The sequence below is a fragment of the Myodes glareolus genome, chromosome 25 (assembly GCF_982192425.1).
Source record: "Myodes glareolus chromosome 25, mMyoGla1.1, whole genome shotgun sequence".
Classification (NCBI taxonomy): domain Eukaryota; kingdom Metazoa; phylum Chordata; class Mammalia; order Rodentia; family Cricetidae; genus Myodes; species Myodes glareolus.
Genome location: NC_142050.1, coordinates 27783806 through 27807259, shown reverse-complemented (window position 1 = coordinate 27807259; position 23454 = coordinate 27783806). Strand labels below are relative to the sequence as shown.

General features: G+C 43.8%; 2 protein-coding genes across 7 annotated transcripts in view; both read right to left on the bottom strand.

Annotated features, from left to right (window-relative positions):
- Strip2 (striatin interacting protein 2) overlaps positions 1-13344 on the bottom strand; it is a 42421-nt gene extending 29077 nt beyond the window's left edge. Inside the window, exons 1-7 of the mRNA XM_085683909.2 lie at positions 13151-13344; positions 8106-8175; positions 4669-4743; positions 3492-3629; positions 1956-2076; positions 1184-1252; positions 889-995 (exon numbers count right to left, since the gene is read on the bottom strand). Of these exons, the coding sequence (XP_085540035.1) occupies positions 889-995; positions 1184-1252; positions 1956-2076; positions 3492-3629; positions 4669-4743; positions 8106-8175; positions 13151-13285 (715 nt within the window). The 5' untranslated portion in view covers positions 13286-13344. The remainder of the gene's footprint in view (positions 1-888; positions 996-1183; positions 1253-1955; positions 2077-3491; positions 3630-4668; positions 4744-8105; positions 8176-13150) is intronic.
- A 5307-nt stretch (positions 13345-18651) lies between these two features.
- Ahcyl2 (adenosylhomocysteinase like 2) overlaps positions 18652-23454 on the bottom strand; it is a 169728-nt gene continuing 164925 nt past the window's right edge. For all 6 annotated transcript variants that reach the window (XM_085683643.2, XM_085683644.2, XM_085683646.2 and 3 more), the window contains exons 16-17: positions 22429-22549; positions 18652-21877 (exon numbers count right to left, since the gene is read on the bottom strand). In XM_085683643.2, coding sequence (XP_085539769.1) covers positions 21871-21877; positions 22429-22549 — 128 coding nt within the window. In that variant the 3' untranslated portion in view covers positions 18652-21870. The remainder of the gene's footprint in view (positions 21878-22428; positions 22550-23454) is intronic.

Sequence of the window (23454 nt, the reverse complement as noted above, 5' to 3'; positions counted from 1 at the left end):
CATGTGGCTAACATAGATAAGAATAATGGGTTAATATAAGCTACAAGAGCTAATAAGAAGCCTGAGTTAATGGACCAATCAGTTTATAACCTATCATAGACCTCTCTGCATGATTTCTTTGGGATTAAATGACTGCGGGAACCGGGCAGGACAAAAACCTCAACGAGCCCAGCCCTCATGTTACAGAATGGTGCCCAACGTCCGACCCACATGTTACAGGAGTAGCTGACATCCTGCCCTAGATTCATGAATTGGCGCATACTAAGGAAGGCACTCATCTCTCCTGTAAGCTTCTAGAGCACTCTGTCTTGAGAAGGAAGCATGGTGAGCATCCTTCCTGAGGGAATTCCCTCAGAGGACCAGATTGAGGCTCTTGTGGTAAAAGAGTCTGCCCCCACCCCAGAAGTTATTAAGGCAATGCTTCCAGGGTCATACCAAATAGGAAGGAAGTAATAGTAATGATGTGGCTTTCTAGTTAAAGGAATCAAGGTATTTCGTGGGCCACACTTCATTCTTTTCTTATTTACATTAATAAATATATTTTTTAAATGCTTTCACATCTTATCCCTCTCAGACGACCACTTCAACTTATATTAGAACAAAGTTCAGTTTTATGGCAATTCAACTTTTTCCCCCAATATGGGATTCATGATAAAATGGGAGAGAAATGATTATCCTCATTCTAACCAGGGAAACTAAGACACACAGGGGTGCAATCACACCCAGCCCTCATGTCCCATAAAATATATCTGTCTTAAAAAAAGAAAATATGCTAATTTTAAAAAGAAAAAGAACAGAATAGAACTGCTCTCCTCCGTTGGGCAGATACTCTGCTTCCCGTCCGCCCTCAGTACTCTATACCCACCCTCCTCAAGTGCCACGTCTTACTTAGTTCAGTTCGGAAAGTCTCTCGGGCTGTCCTCCACCCACGGGGGTCTATTTCTCGTTCCAGGCGGATATTTTCCACCATTAGGTACATGACGCTCAGCAGCACCCTGGAGTCACAAAGGATCGTAAGAGATTCCCAAGCCAGGAATAGCTACAGACATCAAGGGTGACATCAGTGCGCGCCTGATCAGATCAGATTAGTTAGAAGGTAACTTCTCACTCACCCGGGATTTGGCAAAAGGGTAACCTGTGCTAATCACCCCTCTGTCCAAAGCCCATGGTTGCCCTCACTCACCTGAGCTCAGTGCTGTCAGCAATGGAGACAGCTGGTTTCCGAAGGGCACTACTAGAGGCCTGGCTGTTGCTGCCACGGAGAGGAAGGAAAGAACAGGAACCCATAAGGCCTCTTTCCTTCCTGTGCTCTCACTCACTCGTCACACAAACCCCCGCCATTCCCTGGTTATGCATCCACAATGAAATAGGAACACACAGAATTCCCTTGCTACCACAGTAAATCCTCAGCTATGGTGAAGACAGGAAAATATAGGGTCTGTGATATCAATTTCTCCTGTGATTCCCCACAATGCTTACCCTGTGCTGAATACAAAACAGATACCAAGTAGTCTCTGATAAATAATAAACAGACTTCAATGTATCTAAAACTCTGGGATGGCAGGCACAAGAGAAAGAAGGTCCAGTGCAGTAGCAGCAGATAAGGCCGCACAGCTCACAAGGGGAAGACTTAGGCACATTGACAGAAATTGGTCAGTTCTTTGTGTGTTGAGCTTATGATGGAAAGAGTTTCCTTTATTAATTCCAGACAACGTTTAGGCTTAGCTGAAAAGTTGCTTAGATTAAAAAAGTAATCAAACCAGGCTAGGCCTGTGAAGCCCAGGATTGTAACTCAGGCAGAAGAACACAGTATCCGGAAAGGAAGCTGGTAGGGGAAACTGCCAGTGAGTGTGGAGGGGAGATGTGAGTGGACTCAGCTCCCGCAGGGGGATCCACTGATGAGTGAATCCTTTCTTGAGGAAAGCTTCTGCCCGCCCTCCCCTAAAGCTTCTCACTCGATTTCCATGTGGAGGAGCTCCAGGAAGGCCGAGAAGGTCCCCATCTGATAGAGCAGGAAGCAGTTGTATCTGGACCAGTGTAGCACATCAACCTCTGAGTCACATTCCCCGAAAGTACCTAGAGGATCAGACAGTTGCTGTAATTGGGAGGGGACAGCTATCCCAGTTCTTTCTACCCTGCCACATGATTTAAATTTGTCCTAATACTTTACAGACTAATGAGACTTATAGAGTTTGGGCAGAGTCCATGAGAACTTCCTTAGATGAGTGAGCCAGTGGAGAAAGTCTCCCAGGTAAGTGAGTTATAAATCACCCGCTGAGAAGTAGGTTTCCAGATAAGGATTCAAGTGTGTATAGTCCATTTGGGAATGGATCTTCAGAAGAGAAACAGGGGGAATAGGGAGGAAAGAAACAATACAAAACACACAACTCAGAGTTATCTCTCCCAAGAGAGAGATAATCAAGATTATCTTCTCAATCTTGTTAGTCATTTTTATGAGGACTGAATATATGAATTCTTCCCGCTTCCCGACTGCCCAATGTGGGTTGCAGACAAAGACCTTAAGGAAAAGGATCCTTGTATTGGCAGCTGGAAGTTGGTTAGAGCATCAGACCTGAGCGATTCAGAAGTACCACCTTATTTACTGCAATCTTCCCTTTCCTAGTCTTTTCTTCCCATTTACTGTTCTTTTTTGTTTGTTTTCTTACAGTTTAATTCCCAATCTGTTGGTTTGCCAGAAATCCTCACATGCATGATCTTAGAGCTTATTTTCATTACTCTAGCAAGACTATATTCAGTGTTCCTTCCAACACGTGGCTAACAGGTTTCTTCTGGGAAGCTTTCCCCAACTCATCTCATTTAGTTCTGGTTATCTCCAAATTACTCCCAGCATCCCCTCCTGCTGCTACGTTGGCCTGAATCTTCAAAATGCCAATGAGAAATCTCAGTGCTGGTGCCAGGGCACAGCTGATGAAAGCAATGTCTGTGTTAACTCTGTTGGTGGTACATCATCAGCTCTCCCTGTGTGGGCTCTCCTGCCAATCTTCATACACACATAGAGCCCAGATTAGAGGGGGAAAATTCACGAAGAAGTCCTGACAGGCACCGGGTATGATGGCTTATGTCTGTAATCCTAATTTAGGAGGTAGAGGCAGGAGGCTCAAGAGTTCACAATTGTTCTCAGAGGAAATGAAAGAAAAGAAAAGAGGGCCAGGCATGGTAGCACACATCTTTAATCCTAGCATTTGTGAGGGAGAGGCAGATGAATCTCTGTGAGTTTGAGACTAGCCAGAGCTACAAAGTGAAACCCTGTTTTCAAAAAGAAAAAAAAAAGGAAGAACCTGATGTGCGTGGTAAGATAGAGGCATATCACAAGATCCAGAACAGTATCCAATGCTATCTCTTGATCTACTTCTAACATGGGAAGACCTGTCACTGTGTTGTAAGGCACCTTGCTTTCCCAGTAAGGTCTGCTTTATCCAGTGACCTCCCTAGTTTCCACCCTTATCAAATCAGCAAAAATAAACACTTACCTTGGGCTAGATAGAGAACAGCCCGGGCCACCTTAAGCCGTTGCTGCCTACTGACCACCTCCAGTCGGTCCAGAAGCCCCATCACGTAGGTCTTTTGGGCATCTTCTTCCAACTCCAGCCATTCCTTAGCATCTTGCACTAGGGATAGAAAGCCATACAGCCGATGTTGATTACTGCCACTTCTTCCTGGAGAAGGCCCTGATAATACGTCCACCTCTGTTCTCAGTTCCCAAAAGATTCTCTTCTTCAAAACCTTTTCTTATTTAAAAGTTTTGGATTCTTTTTTTGTTTTGTTTTGTTTTTTTGTTTTTGGTGACATTGAAGATTGAACCCCGGGCCTTTCACACACTAGGCAAGCTCTACCAGTAAGCTACGTTATTACCCCAAGCTTTCCTTATTTAACTAGGAAAACATAAGGGATGTATAGGAAAAGGACCTAAAAGTCCTAATCTGAGCCTACTCTGTCCCCACATTGTTACCATTCCCACCTTTGTCCACACAGTAAATTCTACTCTCAGCCTTTCCTCAAGAAGTCCCTCTGTCTCCATCCATATCCAGCGCCTGGTCATCCTACAGGCCCAGTCCAAGAGGACCCTTCCACACTCACGCCCAAACCAAAAGCTCTGCCCTAAACACTCTTCTGCTTTACTGTGACATTTCAAATTCTCCTCCGGGCCTTGGCTACTTGTGTGCTACACACTCTCCGCCTGCTACCAGACTATGCACCTTATTGTAGACGCTGCAAATTACTTCCAGCTCAGCCTCCTGCATCTCTGATACAACACATACTCACACAACTGCACATTTGTTGAATTAAAAATTAGATTGCCACTGAGAAAGTAAGGAAACAGAGCTGAAGGGATTGCGGTGAGGGCATATAGAACTACTGCTGGCAGGGAGCGGAGTGAGAGACAGAAGCTAAACGTTAAGGACTAGGTTAGGTATACGATTCCATCAGGCTGTAGGATGTTAGTTCAGCCTTGCTGAGCCATCCCTCTACTTTTCTTGGTTTCACCTTCTCTGTATAAGGACGTCTGTGTTCTATATGCAAGAAATGAAGGGTATGTGTTGTGAAGGGGATGAAGAATCAAAAAACTTTGGTTTAGCCTTTTACTAGATCAGACTGGGGCATCATGGAGGGAATAGCATGCTTCTGTGAACAGGGATGCAGCACCACCTTGAGCTCTGAAATCCTCTTCAAAGCACCTCCTGTTTGTGGTGAATTCCAGGTTCTCTGTATAGCTATACAGTTCTGTAGCAGGAAGACAAAACAGAGTCACATTTAGAAACCCCACGAAGAATCTGGAGTAGAGAGGATCGCTCGAGGGAGCTGAAGGGTCCAACACATTCTTGTGTCCAATTCAATCTAGAGCCAGTTCCTCCCTTTCAGAACAGCTAAAAATAGCATGTGTGTCCCTGGGTGATTAAACTATCAAACCTGTCCTCCTGCCAGATGGCTGGCAGCAGAGAAGGAAGACAGCCTTCGACATTTGGTAAGGGCCAGGGGGAGGGCTGGAGTACAGAGGGTTTAATGCCATCATTTCTGTTTCTTAGGGCTGCAATCCACTCAGTTCTGCCAACCCAGGTTAGAGCTATACCATCTTTAGGGAAGAGAAAGTCAACACAACTTGGTATCTTAGAGGAAAGATCTGTGCTGTTTAGGAAGCCAGGACAAGTGCTAGAAAAAAACAAAACAAAACAAAACTAACCAACCAACCAACCAAACAAACAAACAAAAAACCACCAAAAACAGCATGCTGGTTGGGAGCCAGTTTGTTTTCTCTATGCTGAGTTTCCTTGAAAGGTACAGAAATTTAGGTTCCTACATATGGAACCTGGGCAGATGAGGGGGCAAATCATGTGAGCACCTAAGGTGGACAAAAGATTTCATGTTCATGAAAACCTAACCTTACTGATTGCAGCCTCTGACTATAAAACAAGGTAACAATGTTCCCTGCCCCTCCAGCACCAAAACATTCACTCTGCACCCTCATTTCACAGAAGATGATTTAAAATCAAACATTATCTCAAAACCTAATCCACCTATGTCATGAAGTAATAGAAATGTACGTACATTCCAGCCAACTAGTTAAAGATTGAGAACTACTTGGAAGTTAAAACTCTTAAATCTTGTGTCTCAAATCTGGGGACAGCCAGAAACAAATCTCAACTTTGAATCTTAAATATGCCAATCATTAATTTGTTAATGGAAATGTGAGTATATGTGCATGTATTTATTTAGATCAGAAAAATCAGGAACGCCTAGTCAGGAATGTAAACAGTGGTGAACTTTGTCCTTATCTTTAAAATGTTAGATAATGAAATTTCATATATAGATAATTATAAAATATATTTAAGATAGTCATGAATCTTCTACTCAGACTAAACCAATGTAACATTTGTCATATGTGCTCAGACTACTCTCCAGTGTTATTCCTTCCTTGGGAAATAACTACTACCATGAATTTGGCATTCATTCCTCACATGCTCACTTTTAGATTTGTACTACATATGTATGTCCATAAACAATATACCAGGGCTGGAGAGGTGGCCTAGCAGTTAACAGCACTTGTAACTCTTGCAGAGGACCAGGTTCAATTCCCAGCATCCATGTGTTAGCTCACAACTATCCTTATTCCCACATTCAGATCACACACATAGTACACATATACATGCATGCAGGCAAAACATTTACACACAGTAAGTAAAATGAATCTAAATTTAAACAATATATCTGTGATACTGTTTTATTTTTAATCTTAACATTCTCATAAATTGTATAAATTCTTTTTGCCACTGCTTCTTTGCCTCAACTTTGTTTTGAGTATTATTCATACTGAAATATGTTAATACAAATCAATTATATCAATGGTCATATGTAGACAATGATTACACACTAGTTTATCTAGTCCCTTGCAGATAGGGCTTTTAGGTTGTTCTCAACTTTTCATAATTAAACACAAGGCTGAAATAAATGCTTTTTTGTGCTCAAGGATAAAGTTCTTTAGAAAATACATCTAGAGATAAAATTACTGGATTCATAATATGTGCACATCTTCAATTTTATTAGATATGACCTAATTGCTTTCCAATTTTATACTCTGCACCTTCATACTGCTACCCCTTAGCAGTGTAGAAACATGCTTACTAGTCCTTCACCAACTTTGTGTGTATGGGTATGTGCATATGCGTGCCATACTGCACATATAGAAGTCAGACAATAGCTTGTGGGTGTCAGTTCTCTTCTTCCACCACCATATGGGTCCGAGGTTGAAACTCAGGTCATGAGGCTTGGTGGTAAGTGGCCTTACCTGCTGAGCCATCTTGCCTGTCTTCAAAGTTTGTAGTCTGATGATTGTGAAATAATATCCTGTTTTTAAAAAATTCACTTTCTTCATTAACTAATAAACTTGAACATCAGATACACACACATACACAAACACACACACTTTCTTCTCTGGTGCTGTGGATCCAACAGAGAGCCTCATGCACGGCCCTTCAAATATTTACTGACTTTCTGACTTTCTTTTCTGTAAGTTTATATTCTTTGTCTACTTCTCTTTCAGGTTAGTCATCTCTTCTTTGTTTATCTCTCTCTACACGTGTTCACATTCTATATTCCAATCCTTTGTTCATTATTAAACCTAGCTATTTCTGTCACTCATTGCAAAATTTATTCCCTGGGCTTATTCACCAGAACTTCTGCAAAAATGTTTGTCTTTTTATCTGAAAAAGCATGTCTCAAAGTGTCATTTCCATGTGACAGAATATTTAACTTTCACACCATCTCCACCCAAAGCTCATTTATTAATAACTAAGAATTCACAGCACGTGTAACATGGAGGCCCTTAATGTGAAAGATCACGCTTGCCCTATCTAAAATTCTAGACAGGGAGAAGCAGCCCAGAATTGAATAAGGAATGGGATCACTCAACCCCAGCTCACAGATATCTGCGGCAGAGCTTGACTGTGACTGATGCAGGTGATGCCCAGCCTTACTCAGCCAGCCACTTACCTACAATCTCCTTCAGCTGTGGCTGGAATGTCAATAAGGACAAGGGTTGGGGAAAGGAAGGAAAATGAAGGTAGACAAAGGAGAGAGAATGGGATAAAGAAAGGGTGGCAGAGAAAATAGGCACACAAATACATGGATTACAGGACGAGAGGGGTGAATAGTGGAAGTGGAGAGAACTGATTTGATATTTGAGAGTGCAGCAAAAAGGCCAGAGGCCAGAGAAATGGCTCAGTGCTTAAGAGCACTGACTGCTTTTCCAGAGGACCCGGGTTCAATTCCCAGCATCCACATGGCAGCTCACAACTGTCTGTAATTCCTCACACAGACATACATGTAGGAAAAACACTGATGCACATAAAATAAAAAGAATAAAAGGGAAAGAATAACTAGGAAAGAGGACGAGACTGAGCAAATGAGGAGTACTATCATCAAGGAAAATGCACTGTAAAGGGACATTCGTTATTGGTTGCGGGAAGGATATAGCGATAACAGCCCTTGTTCAGTAGCTCTGGCTAAGACCAGAGACGCTGTCGGGGCTAACAGGCCGCTGCCTTCCCCACCACGTTTCCATTCACCCCTGACCCGTAGTCTATTCATACCTGACAGCTCTGCTGCATGCCCATCTGCATCTCCATATTCAAATTCCAGAGTAGGGCAGTCCACAGAGCCCTATAGAAGAGAAAGTTCTCATTAATGGGAAAAGGGGTTGTCAAAGAAAGAATACCCTATTTCTACCCTTTTCCCTCTTGGAGGCCAAGGTCAGATCAGAGAGGCATCTAGAAAGCCCTAATTGGCCCTTTCATTTGAGAGTCAATCTCTTCTTTCAAACCAAAATCTGAAGCCCAGTGCAGGGAAGGACTGGAGATTGCTATCTAGTATCAGCAAGTCCAGGTAAAGGACAGACTACAGACTGGAATAAAAGCTGCCATCTGAGGCAAGGCATAATAACATATGCATAGGATGTTCCATTCTGGAGGCAGAGGCAGGAGGGTTCATGCTTAAGATCAGCCTGGGCTGGGGATGTTGTTTAGTTGGTGGGATGTTCAGCTAGCATGCATCAAGCCCCACATTTGATCGGCAGTACCCCCATAAACAGAGTATGGTGGCACACACCTGCAGGCCCAGCACTCAGCTACATGGTGAGTTTGAGGCCAGTCTGGACTGCATAGGACTTTTCCTCACAAAACCATAACCAACTAAAAGCAAAAAAAAAAAAAAAAAAAAAGTAACGATCTAGGCCTATTTCTAATCTACATGAAATAGGGACAAGAGGAACGTCTAGGTCATGTCTAGGAACAAAGATAAGCAAAAACCAAAAGATGAGAACGGAATTCTGGCCCAAGTTCTGTTATTAGCCCACTAAATGTGTCTCATGCTTCATAAGTATATGAAGATTCCTCAGATACTTAAAGAAAGATAGAAAAAGAAAAAAGAAAAAGGTTTGGAGCTCTAACATTCAACAACTAATTATCCAGTTAGTATAAATAAGGTAGCATCTATATTCCAAGTTGCATCAAATACTAAATTTCCTATGATGTTGTATGTATAATCCACTTTAAAATATTTTAATACTCTCACTTTCTAACCTCTTCAGATTCCTTTTATTATACTTTTATATAAACTCTGTTTATATAGACAATGCTGGGATTGCAGACATGTGCCACCACCTAGTGTATGAGTTGCTGGGATTAAATGCAGGGCTTTGTACATGCTAAGCAAGCACCTTACCAAATGTGCTGCATCCCTAGATATTTCAGTTTCTTTGAGACAGGGTCTAGTTCTAGTTCTACAGGCCAGGATGCCCCAGAACTCACTATGTACTTCAGACTGACTGAACTCAAAGGACAATCCTTCTGCCTCAGCCTTCCAAGTGCGGGATTTCTGGTATGAGTCACTGTGGTAGGCCCTATGTGAATTTTTGAAATTCTGGGTTTTGCTAGACCCGATTGCACAAGTCTTTAATCCTAGTACTCAGGAGGTAGAGGCAGGGGGATCTTTGTGCATTTGAGGTCAGCTGGTCTACATAGTGAATTCCAGGTCTGCCAGAACTACATAGTGAGATCCTGTCTCAAAAATCAAAGCAAAAATAAATACAATTTTAATCTTGGTCTTGTCACATATTATGTAATCATGGTCAAGTTTGCTTCTCTGTACCTCAGTATAATATTAAATAAATATTTGGTCTTTGTCCTTGGTTCCTAGCACAGTGTTCCTTAGAACAGTCTGATCGTGTTGTATGTTACTCAAGATCCCATTAACTATACCAGAATTAATGTTACTGATAACTCATAGTGGACCCTTACATAGTTCTAAGTAAGGATTGGCTCTACCAGAAAAAAAAAAAAGAATGCTTTGAAGCTAATAATCAGTGCTCTTATGATGGTGGTGTGTGGACCACAGATTGAGCTCAGTTGCAAGGCCAAGGATTTAATTGACCCCATCATGCTTCATATGAAAATCCTGAAACAGGGACTAAGGAGCTAGTTTGGTCAGTCAGTTAAGTGCTTGTTATGTAAGCCCGAGGTGCCGACAGTTCTTAGAACCCATGAGTACATGTTTGTATTCCCAGTGTTGGGTCAACCATCCTGGCCAGCTTGGACTAGCTCCTCACTAGTGAAAGACTGTCTCAAAAAATCGAGGTGAATGGCTCAGGAATGACACTTGAGATGTCCCCTTGGCCTGCACACATGTGCACATACATGTACATATCCAACTGCACAGAAAGAGAGGGTGTGTGTGTGTGTGTGTGTGTGTGTGTGTGTGTGTGTGTGTGACAGCATTCCTGACACAATGATTTGCAGTTTGGTGCTGATGAAAAAAATGGCTGTACTAAGAGGGTGGTGACCCTTAGAGAGGGTATAGAATCTCCGAACCAATCCAAACCCATATCTTGTCTTATGAATCTCTTCTATTTAGTTGTTTATGATTTGTAGCTTTTATTTAAAAATCAGATTCTTAAGTATATACATTCCTGAGTTCAGTCATTCTAGCAAACCATCAATCCAACTTGAAAGGGGTTTTCAGTTTGCCAAGAAGAAATGTATACAATCTAGGAACCTCACTTGTGGCTGGCCTCTGAAGTAGGGACAATCTTGTGTATGCACTAACCCCGGGGAATTAGTGTCAGAATTGAATTCACATGTAGGACATTCCATTGGAATCAGTAATTATTGTTGGAAAATGCTCAGTTTATTCATCCATAAAATGAGGACAATAAGACTCTCTTCAGAGGGTTATTGTAGGATTAATTAAGTACAAGAAAGGCTCTTAGCATATATAGCTCTCTTGATTTGTGTCCATTGTAATTCTCTTCTAGCAATTTTTTTTTTTCAGAAGCCCTAGAAAAGAAAACTATCTTCCCTAAGAACTGCCCTCTACTGGAAAGTAAAGAGGAAAGAAAAGCAGATCCGGGCACTGCAAAGATGGTATGGGACCGACTGACAAAAATATCCTATGCACTGGAAGGCAAAAACCAAAAACAAACAACAACAACAACAAAAACCACCTCATTTTTGCAGCATGACTTTTTGGAGGCAGTGAGCCCAGAGATGATGACCACAGTTGTTCATTTCCAAGCATGAAGAATGCAGCTGCAGAAATGCAGCAGGTAAACAGCAGCGACAGGAAAACTCTGGGTATCACACTGAACTCACTGGCAGAAGCAAAGTCCTAGGAGAGCCTTTTCCTGCCGGAAGCTGTGATAGGTGAGGGTCATTACTTCAGAAGGGCGATCCAAAGGAGCACTCTGCAGCCACCTTATTTGCATATTGTCTGTCTCCCTACCCATTCTCGAATGCTAGCTCACTGACATGTCATTAGCACCTAATAACTTCATTGTTATCTCCTGAAAATATTTGAACTTCCTCTACTTTGTGGGGCCACATGTGAACAGCTCTCCTTCACCAGGCCCTCCCCACCATGAAAGACCTCTGAAACCATGAGCCATCTCTTCCTCCAATGGGGAAAAAAAAAAAGAAAAGAAAAGAAAAGCCAAAACAGAAACAACCAATGTCTCTCTTGGGGAAGGTGGGACATGGTTCTTCTAAAAGAAAACTAGCAAGGAAACCTTGGCTGTGCAAGATGGTGACTCTAGGGGCAACCCTCCCCCTTTTACCTTTAAGAAAACAAGAGCTGGGGGGGGGTTCAGTGGTAGTAAACATGCTTAATTTTGTGAGCCCTCTTTACAACAAATAACCAGAATAGACAAATAAATCATGTTGGAAACTGTGATGTATTATTCAGACAAAGCATCATGAACTTGATTTATAGGACTCCCTCTGCCAGTTAATGAGAATGATGAGTTAGAAGTACTGACCAATTAATTATGTGAACTGTGATAAGCACTTTATGTTCAATTATTTATAGTGTTAACCCCATTTTAGAGAAGAAGAAACTGGAGCTCTGATAGGTTAGATAATTTGCAACAAAGAAAATAAATGGTAGCACTGAAATAAAAATTAAAAAAAAACTGGCCTGACAGACTCTGAACTTGGTGGTCTTGGCCACTCACTTTGCTAGGTGTCTGATGTCAGGAAGGTTGGTTTTATCTCTTTTACTCCCTAAATGACTCACACACACCCCTTCCCGGCCTCTTTTTATGGTGCTAAGGATCAAATTTAGCACCTTGAGCACTCTAGCTAGGCAAACACTCCATCACTGTGCCACATCCTAGCCCTGTGTCTTTTGCATAGTAAAATGAAAGGGTTGGGCTCACTTTGGTGGCGCATACTGTAATCCCAGAATTTGGGAAGTAGAAGCAAGAAGATCGGGGAGGAGTTCGAGGCTCTCCTCAGCTAACACAGTGAGTTCAAGCCCAGCCAGGGGAAATGAAACTCTGTTGTCAATGGCTTTGCCCTGAGCTGTCTCAAATAACTAAACTAAGATGAAATCAGATAAAATAAGGGCTAAGCCAAATGACCTCCACAGCCCCGCGTAAGACATTTTGTCCCCCTGAGGCGTCGGTCCGTCCCCTCCCCCCCAATGCAGTTTTGCTCTTGGCTAATAGATGGAAACTGGCTGGATAAGGGTGTGTGTGTGTGTGTGGGGGGGTGATAATAATTCAGTCCTTTCATTGTCCTAGTTAGTTTTTTTTTTAAATTTAGAGGAGGAAAATATCCAAATAGCCAACCCCCTTAGCTGCACCTGGGACAGCTGCACCCAAATGCCGCTCTGGTTCTACCCCAGCTTGAACCACGTCTCTTAATCCTCCTAGACAGGGGCGAGACCTCCGCGGAAGAAGCTCCCTCAGGCACCTCCATCACCCCGAGATCAGAAGATAGCGAGGGCAAGCAGGTGCTCCAGTCCGGTCTGGTCCAGTCCAGAGCCAGTTGCTGCAGTCTGGAGCGGGAGACGCGCTGCTCGCCTGCCCATCCTTCCCTCCCGCGGCCGGGCTGGGGCTCCCATCCCTCCGGACGGTCCCAGCACCTCTGCACGGGGGTTCCCCATCAGCAGATCGGGGTCCGAAAATCACCCGGCGACAGCTATCAAGTATCTGCAAAGTATCTGTTACTCTCTTCGCGCGGGTTAGGGAAACCGCAGGCAACAGGGCTGGAAAGCCGGCCACCCGCAGCGGGAAGGGACCGGGCTGTGGGCCGCGTCACCTCAGCCGCCGCTTCCCGGCCGGGGACGTCTCCGGGTTCCTCACCTCCGACTCCCGTCGCTGGCTGCGGAACGCTTCCCGGCCCTTGGGCGCACCCAGTTTCCCTTTGCCACCGTTGCCGTTGTTGCCGTTGTCATTAGCGGGTGAGCCGGCGGCCCCGGGCGCCGCGGGGTCGTCCATGCTGGGCCAGTTCCCTCCAACCGCTCAGCTCCGCGGCTCCCTACAGCAGCTCCGCGATCTCTGCCCGGGGCGACCCAGCCACAGCGCGCGCCCGGACCCAGGCCCCGCCCCCTCAGCTCCTATTGGCTGTGACTACTCCCTGAGGCCCCGCCCCGTATTGCGATTGGCTGATCAGTCAGGCCGAGGTTGGGGCTCTTTCAAGGAATATTTCCCCCTCACACCCCAGGCTTTTCTACTGCACTTTGCTGGAGGTTGGCTCCTGGCTCCGCCTCTCGAGTTCTGGATCCTGAGCTCGGGCAGCTTAGCTCCGCGCAGCCTGCTCCTTTCAGCGCTGTCGGGTCCCACATAGCGGCCTTTCCCGGCGAGCCTTAGTCTCCGCCCCGGTTCCACTGCAGTCTACGGTTCCACAGACCGGGACAACCCCCCCCTCTCCCCAATCCTGGCTGCTGCACGCCTCTCATATCCCGCTTTGTCGCAGAGAAGGGCTTGGCTCTTTGGGATAGCCTGAGCCACCACACCACTAACTTATGCTCTGGAAGCCGGGAGAATGGGAATTGTAGGGAGGGACGTTACTGAAATCCTTGCCGCCCTTGAGGTGCTACTGCCTGTCATCTGTCCCCAGCTATGCCAGCACCTTTCTCGTGGTGCGAATAGTTGGCAAGCACCTACGCTCATCCGCTGCTCTTTCCTTCCCCTCTCTAGAGCAATCTCTGGGCGGGCGAGAAGGCTCAGTGGGTAAAGACACTTGGTTCTAATCTAAGCCTTGAGTTCGATCCCCGGGTCCCCATATGGTGGAAGAAGAAAAGGGATTGCTGAAAGTTGTCCTTAGACCTCAACAAGTACTCCGCGGTGTCCCCCCTATTCCCACACATACAAACAATAAATATTTAAATTAAGAAAGATAAAAACCCCTGCACCCTAATTGCTCAAGGTAACGGAGAGTTGAAGACTGTGAGTACTGCCCTCTCCTGAATTAGATAGGCAGATCTGGTTTGACAAAGGCTAAAGCGAAGGGAAAGGAACAAATCGCCACCCTAACCTATTGCTTTGTTTGGGAAGACCATGGGCGGTGAAGGGATCATTGAGTTGGGGGCTATGCCAAGCACCGCATTAGATGTTTTGTTTGCTTGTTTGTTTTTGCCCCCCGCCCAAGTACTACACCTTTTTCCTGACAGGCTATTTTCACGAATCCATTTTTTACTGAATGGATTTTTTAAGGAAACTTGTAAGCACAGAGAACGCCATGGGGTTCCCAAAGTATTATATTGCGTCTTGTCTTAGTGTTGTAAGTGTGCTGCTCTGTGGAAGAAACCCATTCTCTTGGTTTAATAGTCTTGGCGTTTCAATTGCTGTGATAAAACACCATGACCAGAAGCAACTTGGGTAGGAGGGGATTTATTCTGTCTGACAGCTTACAGTCCATTACTGAGGGGAGCCAGAGCAGGAGCTGAAGAGAAAACCATGGAGGAATGCTGCTTACTGACGTGCTCCTCACAGCTTGTTCAGCCTGCTTTTTTATACAACTCAGGACCACTTGCTCAGTGGTGTCAGTGCCCACAGTGAGCGAGCCCCTCCCACAGCAACCACCAATAAAGAAACTGCCCCATAAGCTTGTCCACAGGTCAATCACTGGGGGCTTTTTCTCAGTTGAGGTTCTATCTTCCAAAATGACTCTAGCTTTCTGTCCAGTTCACACGAAGCTAGCTAGCACAGTTGCTGCTCTTTCAGATTCCACTTATGACCCTTTCTCCTCTAGAAAGACTTTTTTTTTTTTAAACCCTCCTTACTTCATTCAAGCATATGGCTGTCAAAACGACTTTGCTGAGATCCCAAACTGTGGTATTTTTATTCTCCTCAAACAATGCAATTATCTCTCCTTTCCTATATCTTAGGGGCAATCCTATTCTTTTTAGATATGGTCTCATATTGTAGCCCAGGATAGACCATGGAGTCTAGTTTGGCCTCTAACTCATGGCCATCCTGCTTTCTCTCTCGAGTATTGAGATTACAGCCATGAGACAACGTACACATTTTAACCCATTTGTTTTTTTTAAATATATTATTTATGTATATGAGTGTTTCGCCTATTATGTATATCTGTGCACCACATGCCTTCCTGGTGCCCACAGAGGCAAGCGGAGGAGTTGGATCTCCTGGAACTGGAATTGGGAGCTACCATCTCGACCCTAGGAACTGAACTCAGGTCCTCTGCAAGAGCAGCCTGTGCTCTTAACCCAGTGAGCCTTCTCAGAACCCTCACTCTCTTTCTACCTTACCTTTCTGTTAGTTGGCAGGGTGGCAGGAGGAGCACTGATAGAGACTTCATTCCTTGGAAATTTCTGAGTACCTTTCTTGGTCCCCAACATCTCACTAGCACCCCCAATCTTCTATCCCCACTCCCACTCCACTGTGGGTGTAGCTCCTTTGGAGGACCAACCTCATTGTGCTTTTTTTTTTTTTCTTGAGTCAGGCTGGTTTCAAATATGGTTTAACTGAGGATGACCTTGAACTCCTGACCTTCCTGTTTAGAGTGCTGGGGTTACAGATGTGCACCACACCTGGTTCTTCACTGGCTTTGGCATGCCACGTTTTTGTGTTTAATACAGGGGTTCACAATCTATGTGCTGTTGACATTTTGTACAGAAAAAAAATCATTTATTATGGGGGAATGTCCCCTACATTTTAAGCTGTTCAGCAGAACTTTTGGCTGCCCCTGAAATATGCCAGTAGTACTTTCCCCTTAGTTATTACAACCAAAAATGTCTTTAAAAATTGCAATATGTCCCCTGGGGAGCAAAACCTCCTTTTGCAATCCCTTGACTTTGCAAATAAACTCATGTGAATTTCCAAGAAAATCTTTGGCTCCAAGGCACAAACTATTTGATTTTGAATTTTTTTTAAGGGCCTAATTTGTTAAATTCTTAAAAATGTACAATCTAGGGGCTGGAGAGATGGCTCAGCGGTTAAGAGCATTGCCTGCTCTTCCAGAGGTCCTGAGTTCAATTCCCAGCAACCACATGGTGGCTCACAACCATCTGAAATGAGATCTGATGCCCTCTTCTGGCCTGCAGGCAGACACACAGACAGAATATTGTATACATAATAAATAAATAAATATTTTTTTAAAAATGTACAATCTACATTAAGATTTACAACCCACACTTCGTTTATCCCTGCTTTGGTGTAACAGACTTGCCACAGCATAGCCCACTGGTTTTCTTATTAGAAGAGTTCATGACCTACCTCTTCTGTACCTCTCCTCTTAAGCAGCCAGAGCTCCAGAACTGACGTTAAGAAATGACTCTCTGACGAGCCTAGTCCGTCAGTAAGATCCTCACAGACCCTAGTTTCGAGGCTTTCTTCCTTTTTCTGCTGACCCCCAAGGCAAAGGGCAAAGACTGACCCGTTGGCAGTGGGGCTGAGGCAGTCCCCTCTGGCTCCTCTCTAAAGGCAACTGCTGAGCCTAGAGCTCCATCTGGTTTTGCTTTCAGAAATGGGTTAAAAATCGGAAGATTGAAAAGAATCAGAAGGTGATCTCTGCCTAGTGGACTGGAAATCAACAAAAATCAGACATCTATCTGCTCAACATAAGCCCAGATAGATGTTCAAAACTTGTTGTGAAGTGTCTGCAGAAAAACTGGATGAAGTCACAGGAAACTTGAATCAACTGAAAACTGTAGGCCCTTCAGCTTGTTTGTTAACAAATGAGTGACAGCTGTGAACACCAATGGCCATGGAAGCACCCAGAAGTGTACCAGAGAGATAATTTGTCAGGCTGGCCTATGTGCCTTTCCATTTTCTGAGATGTTGTCAGTATCTTAAAATCTGTAATCCCAGGGCTAGAGATGGCTAGTGGCTAAGAGAACGCACTCACTGCTCTCCCGGAGAACCTGAGTTCAGTTTCCAGCACCCACACCAGGCAGCTCACAACCACCTGTGTGTAACTGGCTTCCACAGGCACCAGAACTCACATTCACTTACCCACACACAGATACAGAAATAAAATAAAATCTTAAAAACAATAACACCTCCTCCCCCTCCACACACTATATTACCAAGTTCCCTTGTCCCGAAGCTTTACTTCCAAATTCAGGCTTCTGACAGAGGGAGGGTTGATAATACAAACACGAATAATTAGAGATAAAACAAACTCCTTTCTCCATTTAAGTACTCTAATTCACAAAAGTAAAATACTTCATTAAATAGACAGTACCTAGCACTAAGACAGCTTAAATATAAGATGCAGGAAGTCTTTAATTCCCGTGTTTCTGGGGGCTACTCGGTAGACAGGACGACTAAAAAGCCCACGTGGCACACAATGCAACAGAGGCTACAGGACCCTAGTCTGGGACCTAAAAGGGAGGTTAGGAAATAATGTGTGTGCCAATATCTCTAGGCAGTAATTTTCTTCTCTTTTGGGTATATTACCTGCAAGTGTCTGTGCACCATGTGCATGCAGTGCCAGCAGAGGGTGCTGGATCAACGGGAACTGAAGTTAAAGATGCTTGTGAGCCAATATATGGGTGCTGGCAATTGAACCCGAGTCCTCTGAAAGAGCAGCCAATGCTCTTAACCATGGAGTTTTTTTTTTCTTCTCCAGTCCTACTTTAAGCAGCATTTTTAATACAATGGGCTAATAAAACTTTAACATAAAGCATTACACAGTTTACAACCAAGTACACTATAAGAAAATTACCCTACTAATAATGGCTGAGAAAGAATAGGCAATTATTCATATTCTAATTACTGATTTTAGAGATATCTGAACCCCTACCCCCACACACTTTGGATGGATACTGTCTGATTCTGGGCGTTTAGATCTTTTGAAGGGCAGCACAGTGGCACTGGGGACCTAGGTCCATGCTTTAGTTTAGTTTTTTTTTAAATGAATATTTTAAAGATTTATTTATTTATTATGTATACAACATTCTGTCTCCATGTATGCCCGCACGCCAGAAGAGGGCACCAGATCTCATTACGGATGGTTGTGAGCCACCATGTGGTTGCTGGTAATTGAACTCAGGACCTTTGGAAGTGCTCTTAATCACTGAGCCATCTCTCCAGCCACCTAGTTGTTTTTTTTTTTTTAAACATCTTAATTAACCTCACAGTCCTCATCTCAAGGTGATGGTTCTGTGGTGTGTGTCAAGGTGGGCTGGTGGGGGAGGGACAAGGTACTTGCTAGCAGGGTCTCAGTATAAAACAAGACTCTCAGGGTAATGGTCACTCAAACATGCCTGCTAGTTATGACATCAACTTTTCACATCTTTGTCCTATGGCAGGTGACCTTATTCACCTGGTGCCCACATACCTCTCAGCTCTGAATTCCGAGTTCACAGAAGCAAGTGCTAGTCTCAGGACACAGATCAGTTTTAAGAATATTTTATTTATTTTTTGAGATTACATAGTTATTATTGCTGATCTAATACAATCACTTAGACATAAAATTTCCAAGAGCTTCTCAGAATTGGTGATCCTTGGAGGCCTCGCTCCTTTCAGTGAGATGACAGGAAGAACTAGATGATTATTCATATAGATATGTATTTTTATATATATATATATGTATAGTTTAGACTTGTCAATATATAATTTGCTGGTGTTACCTATTTTCTTTCCATAATTTTCCTTTATTAAAAAAACTTAATGCAACAATGCACTCTGATTTTTTTTTAAACCATGACGAAGTTAATTCTGAGGAAACCATAGGAGCAGCAATTTCAGATCTGTTCAGAGAAAAGCCAAGCAGCAGAAAAGCTTTGCAGGAGTGTGTGGCCACAGGGAGCCGTGCTCTCATGGAAAGGGACGTGGGGAGGGAGGAGGCAGAGGACTGCGGATTAGAGGCATTCTGTTTAACAAGAAAAAGGAAACAACATTTCCATCGGAGAAAACAAGAAGACCTTGAAGTAGCACACATTTCCTTGTGGATTAATTCTGTATCCCCACCCAGGGCCACATACCTAGAGCTAATCGGGCTGCTTTTCCTGGCCTCCTGGTAGCTAGGATGCATCTAAGTGGAGGAGTTGGACTAAGAAGAGATTTGCTCTGATTCTTAGGTTAGAGAGAACAGTGATTTGGTTTTAACAGGACAGAACCTAGATAGGAGTCCTGAGCTACCTTTTCTCTTCTGCATTCCCTACAAGCCCCTGTACCAGGGATTCAACCCAGGGCTGGGCACAGGCTTCTCAAGGGTCCTACCACTGACTTATATCCCTACTTTTGGTTGATGACACAGCGGTCTCTGGAGAGAAGGGTATAGATGGCACCTGTAAATCATAGTCAAAACCTTACCATGGCAGATACAGTACACCTACTTAGAAACCCATGCGGCTCCCTTCTCTATGGTTTGACAGAGTGTACTCTGTAAGTACCAGCCACTGGAAGCTCTGTAGAGAGCAAGGCTTTGCTGAAAATCAGCAGGTTATGATTTGGGGTCCATGAATATGAAAAATTAAGTCCAGATCCCTGCCTAATGGAATCTGCCCTGGATGTAAGATGAGGCACAGATATCTGAATCTTTTGCTAAAGAGACCTAACTTAAAGAGTCAGCCAGGCCTGGTAGCACATGCCTCAGGAGGCCAAGGCATGACTGCCATGAGTTTGAGGCCAGTCAGGGTTACAGAGTGAGACTATTTCAAAACAACAACAATAACAACAACAACAACAACAGCAACAACACAAAGGTGGTAGTGGGAGAGTGATACAATTAGCTAATACAAAAATCAGGATGAGGCAAACAGAATTGAGTATCTTTGTGGAATCTTCAGCCTCTATGGTCTTCCTTATAAAAAAATAATATAGCTACAGATGATGCCCTGGGCTGAGCCTGTAGACCACCTAATAAGGCAGACAGCCACCTGCCCCAGTTCTGCTTCCCTATCTTCAATAATAAGGACACTTCCAGATCAGCTTCCAGGGCATACACAAGACCAAGGGATGGTGGAGATGGTGGAGGCAGGGGAGAAGATCTAGATGAAGGCTTTAGTGATTCTGTGTGTCTTCTGTTTGAATGGCCTTGGTCTGGAGACTTTGAAGCAGAACAATATAGGAAATATATGGGAATCAAACAGGAGACTTTAAAATACGATGCATGAGTGGATCTCACTTAACCCAGGATTCCTAGGGTTACTCCACGTTTTAATTTTTGAAAACAATTGATCCCAGTGGAACCCTGAAACCGGTCAGTCCATCTCCAAAGGAAATTTAAAGCTTGGGTAGAATGAGAAACTTCACACTGTTTACATTACTAGCTATTTTATAATACTTAAGAAACTCTCTGAAATAGAATCCTTAAACAGAAGAGGCCAGATCATAAAGATACAGCAGCAGCAAAGAAAGAGGAGATATCAGATTGCAGATCTCACTTTCAATAATGGCAAGAGCCAAAGGGATGAATGTCTGTCTGATAAGGATCAAGTTAGCTCCCCACCCTGTTCCCTTGTATCCAGTGCCTGAGCCTAGAGCCTTGTACATGCCAGGCAAGTGCGTTACCTCTGAGCTATATATACCCCCAGCCCTCAAACTAGCTTTCATCATCTGGATACAGATGACAGTCACCTGTCTTCTGCAGCCAGGCTGTCAAGTCTTTCCTGGAAAACAAACAGACTTGCTTCTTTAGGATGTGAAGCTGGATCCCATTCCAAAGTCTCAAGCCTCCAAATCTCTAGCAAACATCTTTGTCAACTCAGTGCAGAAGTCGTTTCCGACAACAGCAGACGTTTCAGAAGCACTATCCACATGAAGCCCTCCTTTTCTGAGACAGTGCCAGTCTAGATGGGGCTTCCCAGGAAACAATCCAGTTAAATGACAAGGAAGCAGAATTCTGGGTTCCAGTGGAACTGATCCTCTACTTCTTGAGCAGTGCTTAGTGGGGTTAGAAAGCAAAACAAATGCCTGGCCAACAGCAGAGGTATTAGGATCATGGAGGCACACTACTCTTGGAACCAGGAAGCATTAAAAGAGACATAATATTCAGGGACAGAAAAGAGTTCTGGTTAAGAAAAGAGATCCCAGTAGGCACAGACACAGGCACAGCTGAGCTCTTGGTGTAGCTTAAGACCTTAGCACTCCTACCTCACTAGCCTTTTTATAAAAGAAGGCAGTGATAGTAACTATCAAGACTGAGAATTCAGGCCCTGTTAATTCAGTGGCTTCCAAAAGGCCTCACCTGGGAAAGGACCAAAGTTTTGAGAAAGGCAGCTGCTGAAAATTTATTCCAGAAAACCCTAAGTAACAAGGAGTCTGGCATCCCTGAACTAACTCCTGAGCCTGGAAAGAAAAATGGCCATCACTGAGAATTCCATCAATGGGCAATGATGCAAATGATGCGCTAGGAATGGTTACCCATTTCCTTCCTTTCTCGGCCTGTCCCCTGCGGCTCTCAGGCCCCAGGAGTAGTAACCACACTCTGGGCCAAGGCTACAGGCACAGGATTCTAGATTTTAATAAATAAATAACCTAACATATAGGATGAGCACGGCGGGGAGCTCTGATTGGAGAAGCAGCTTGCTGGGTTCTTCCTTGGATAATAGTGGAGAAAAGGCTTGGTTCTATTCCTTAAATCGTTTTCTGGCTTGCGTTACAGGAACTTAATACCTGGAGGAAGAAAGAAAGATGAAACGGATGTTGTCTGCTGGTCGGTCTGGAACATAAGGAGCCTGCCCAAAGGTGTAACAGGGAGACAGAGGCTTTTCTAGCATATACAATGAGGACAGATAACTGTGGCTCTTTTTCATATCAGTGAAGAAGACCATGGGCCAGCAAGAAGGTTCAGTAGACAGCAGCACTTGCCACCAAGCCTCACGATCTCCCCAGGACCCACATGGTAGAAGGAGAACTTACTCCCATGGGTTACCTGATTTCCACATGCACAACATGTGCACGTGCACCTATCTCTACATACACACATTCACAAAATAAATAAAAATGTAATTTTAAAAGACTAGTATGTGTGTGTGTGTGGGGGGGATAATAGCAATGTTTAAGGAAGATCTCAGAGTATTTTGAGGTAGGAGACCTGGAGGAAATGTGTTATTTTTCTGAGTTCACATAAACAAGCGTATATGGTAGGAGATGCAAGGATCAGCTGTACGGCAGGAAGTTCTTCACTGCCCAGCCTTCTCTGATTTCTGGGAAGCCCAAGGCACCTGTAGTAATTAGGCTTGAAGGGCCCGTTCTTGTTGAGTCCCAGGTACTTGGCCTGCTCATCCGTCAGCTCTGTCAGGTGGGCATCAAAGGTGGGCAGGTGCAGGCTGGCCACATATTCATCTGAAAGGACACAGAAGCCATGTGCTAAGCATCTTGCCTCCTACCTGCCCGTCCTCAAGTGAGGCCTTAAATAGTGGGAAGACACGTTCTAGTTCTTGGACGTGATTGACAAATGCTTGCTCTTAGGTCCTCAAATCTAAGGAGTGGTTGCCTTTAGTTTCAAGTTTAGTGACTTTAAAAGCCAAATATTTCTTTCAGTAACTTTCTACCCTGATGCTTTTTCCTGAGAAAAGAAATAATAGAAATAATGATATAAAAGAAATGATAGAAATAATGATAGCATGGGCCTTAAATATGGAAGCTTCAAGGTTAGTACTGCTTTGACATCTATACTATGTTATGAAAATACTAGAAATACTATACTATACGTCTACATTCTAGAAAAATTAACATCCATGGGAACTAGGGAAAATAACTTAAAAAATGCCCAGAACTGTGTAATTTTACAGCTTCTGAATAGCTACCTTTTCAGCTTCATTATACATCCAAAGAGAATATAAATGCTCTTCCAAACTATGATAGTTTTTGTTTTGTTTGGTTTTGTTTAGTTTTTTTGAGACAGGGTTTCTCTTCTTTAGCTGTCCTGAAACTCACTCTGTAAACTATCCTGGTCTCAAACTCATAGAGATAGATCCTCCTGCCTCTGCCTCCCAAGGGCTGAGATTAGAGGTATGGACCACTGCATCAGACCCATCTAAACTGTTTTAAACAGAAATACAGTAACTTGTAACAGTTGTTGAAGCAAAGCTAAAAGATGACTTATTCCCTGAGTTTGTATCACCTAGGTGCTTGAGACAAGATTTTTAAAAATTTAAGACAGTTTTATGTTTCTATTGTGACAATCGCCCACATAATTAGCTCTCTCTTTCTTTCCCCCACCTTTTTTCCCCTTGAGACAGGGTTTC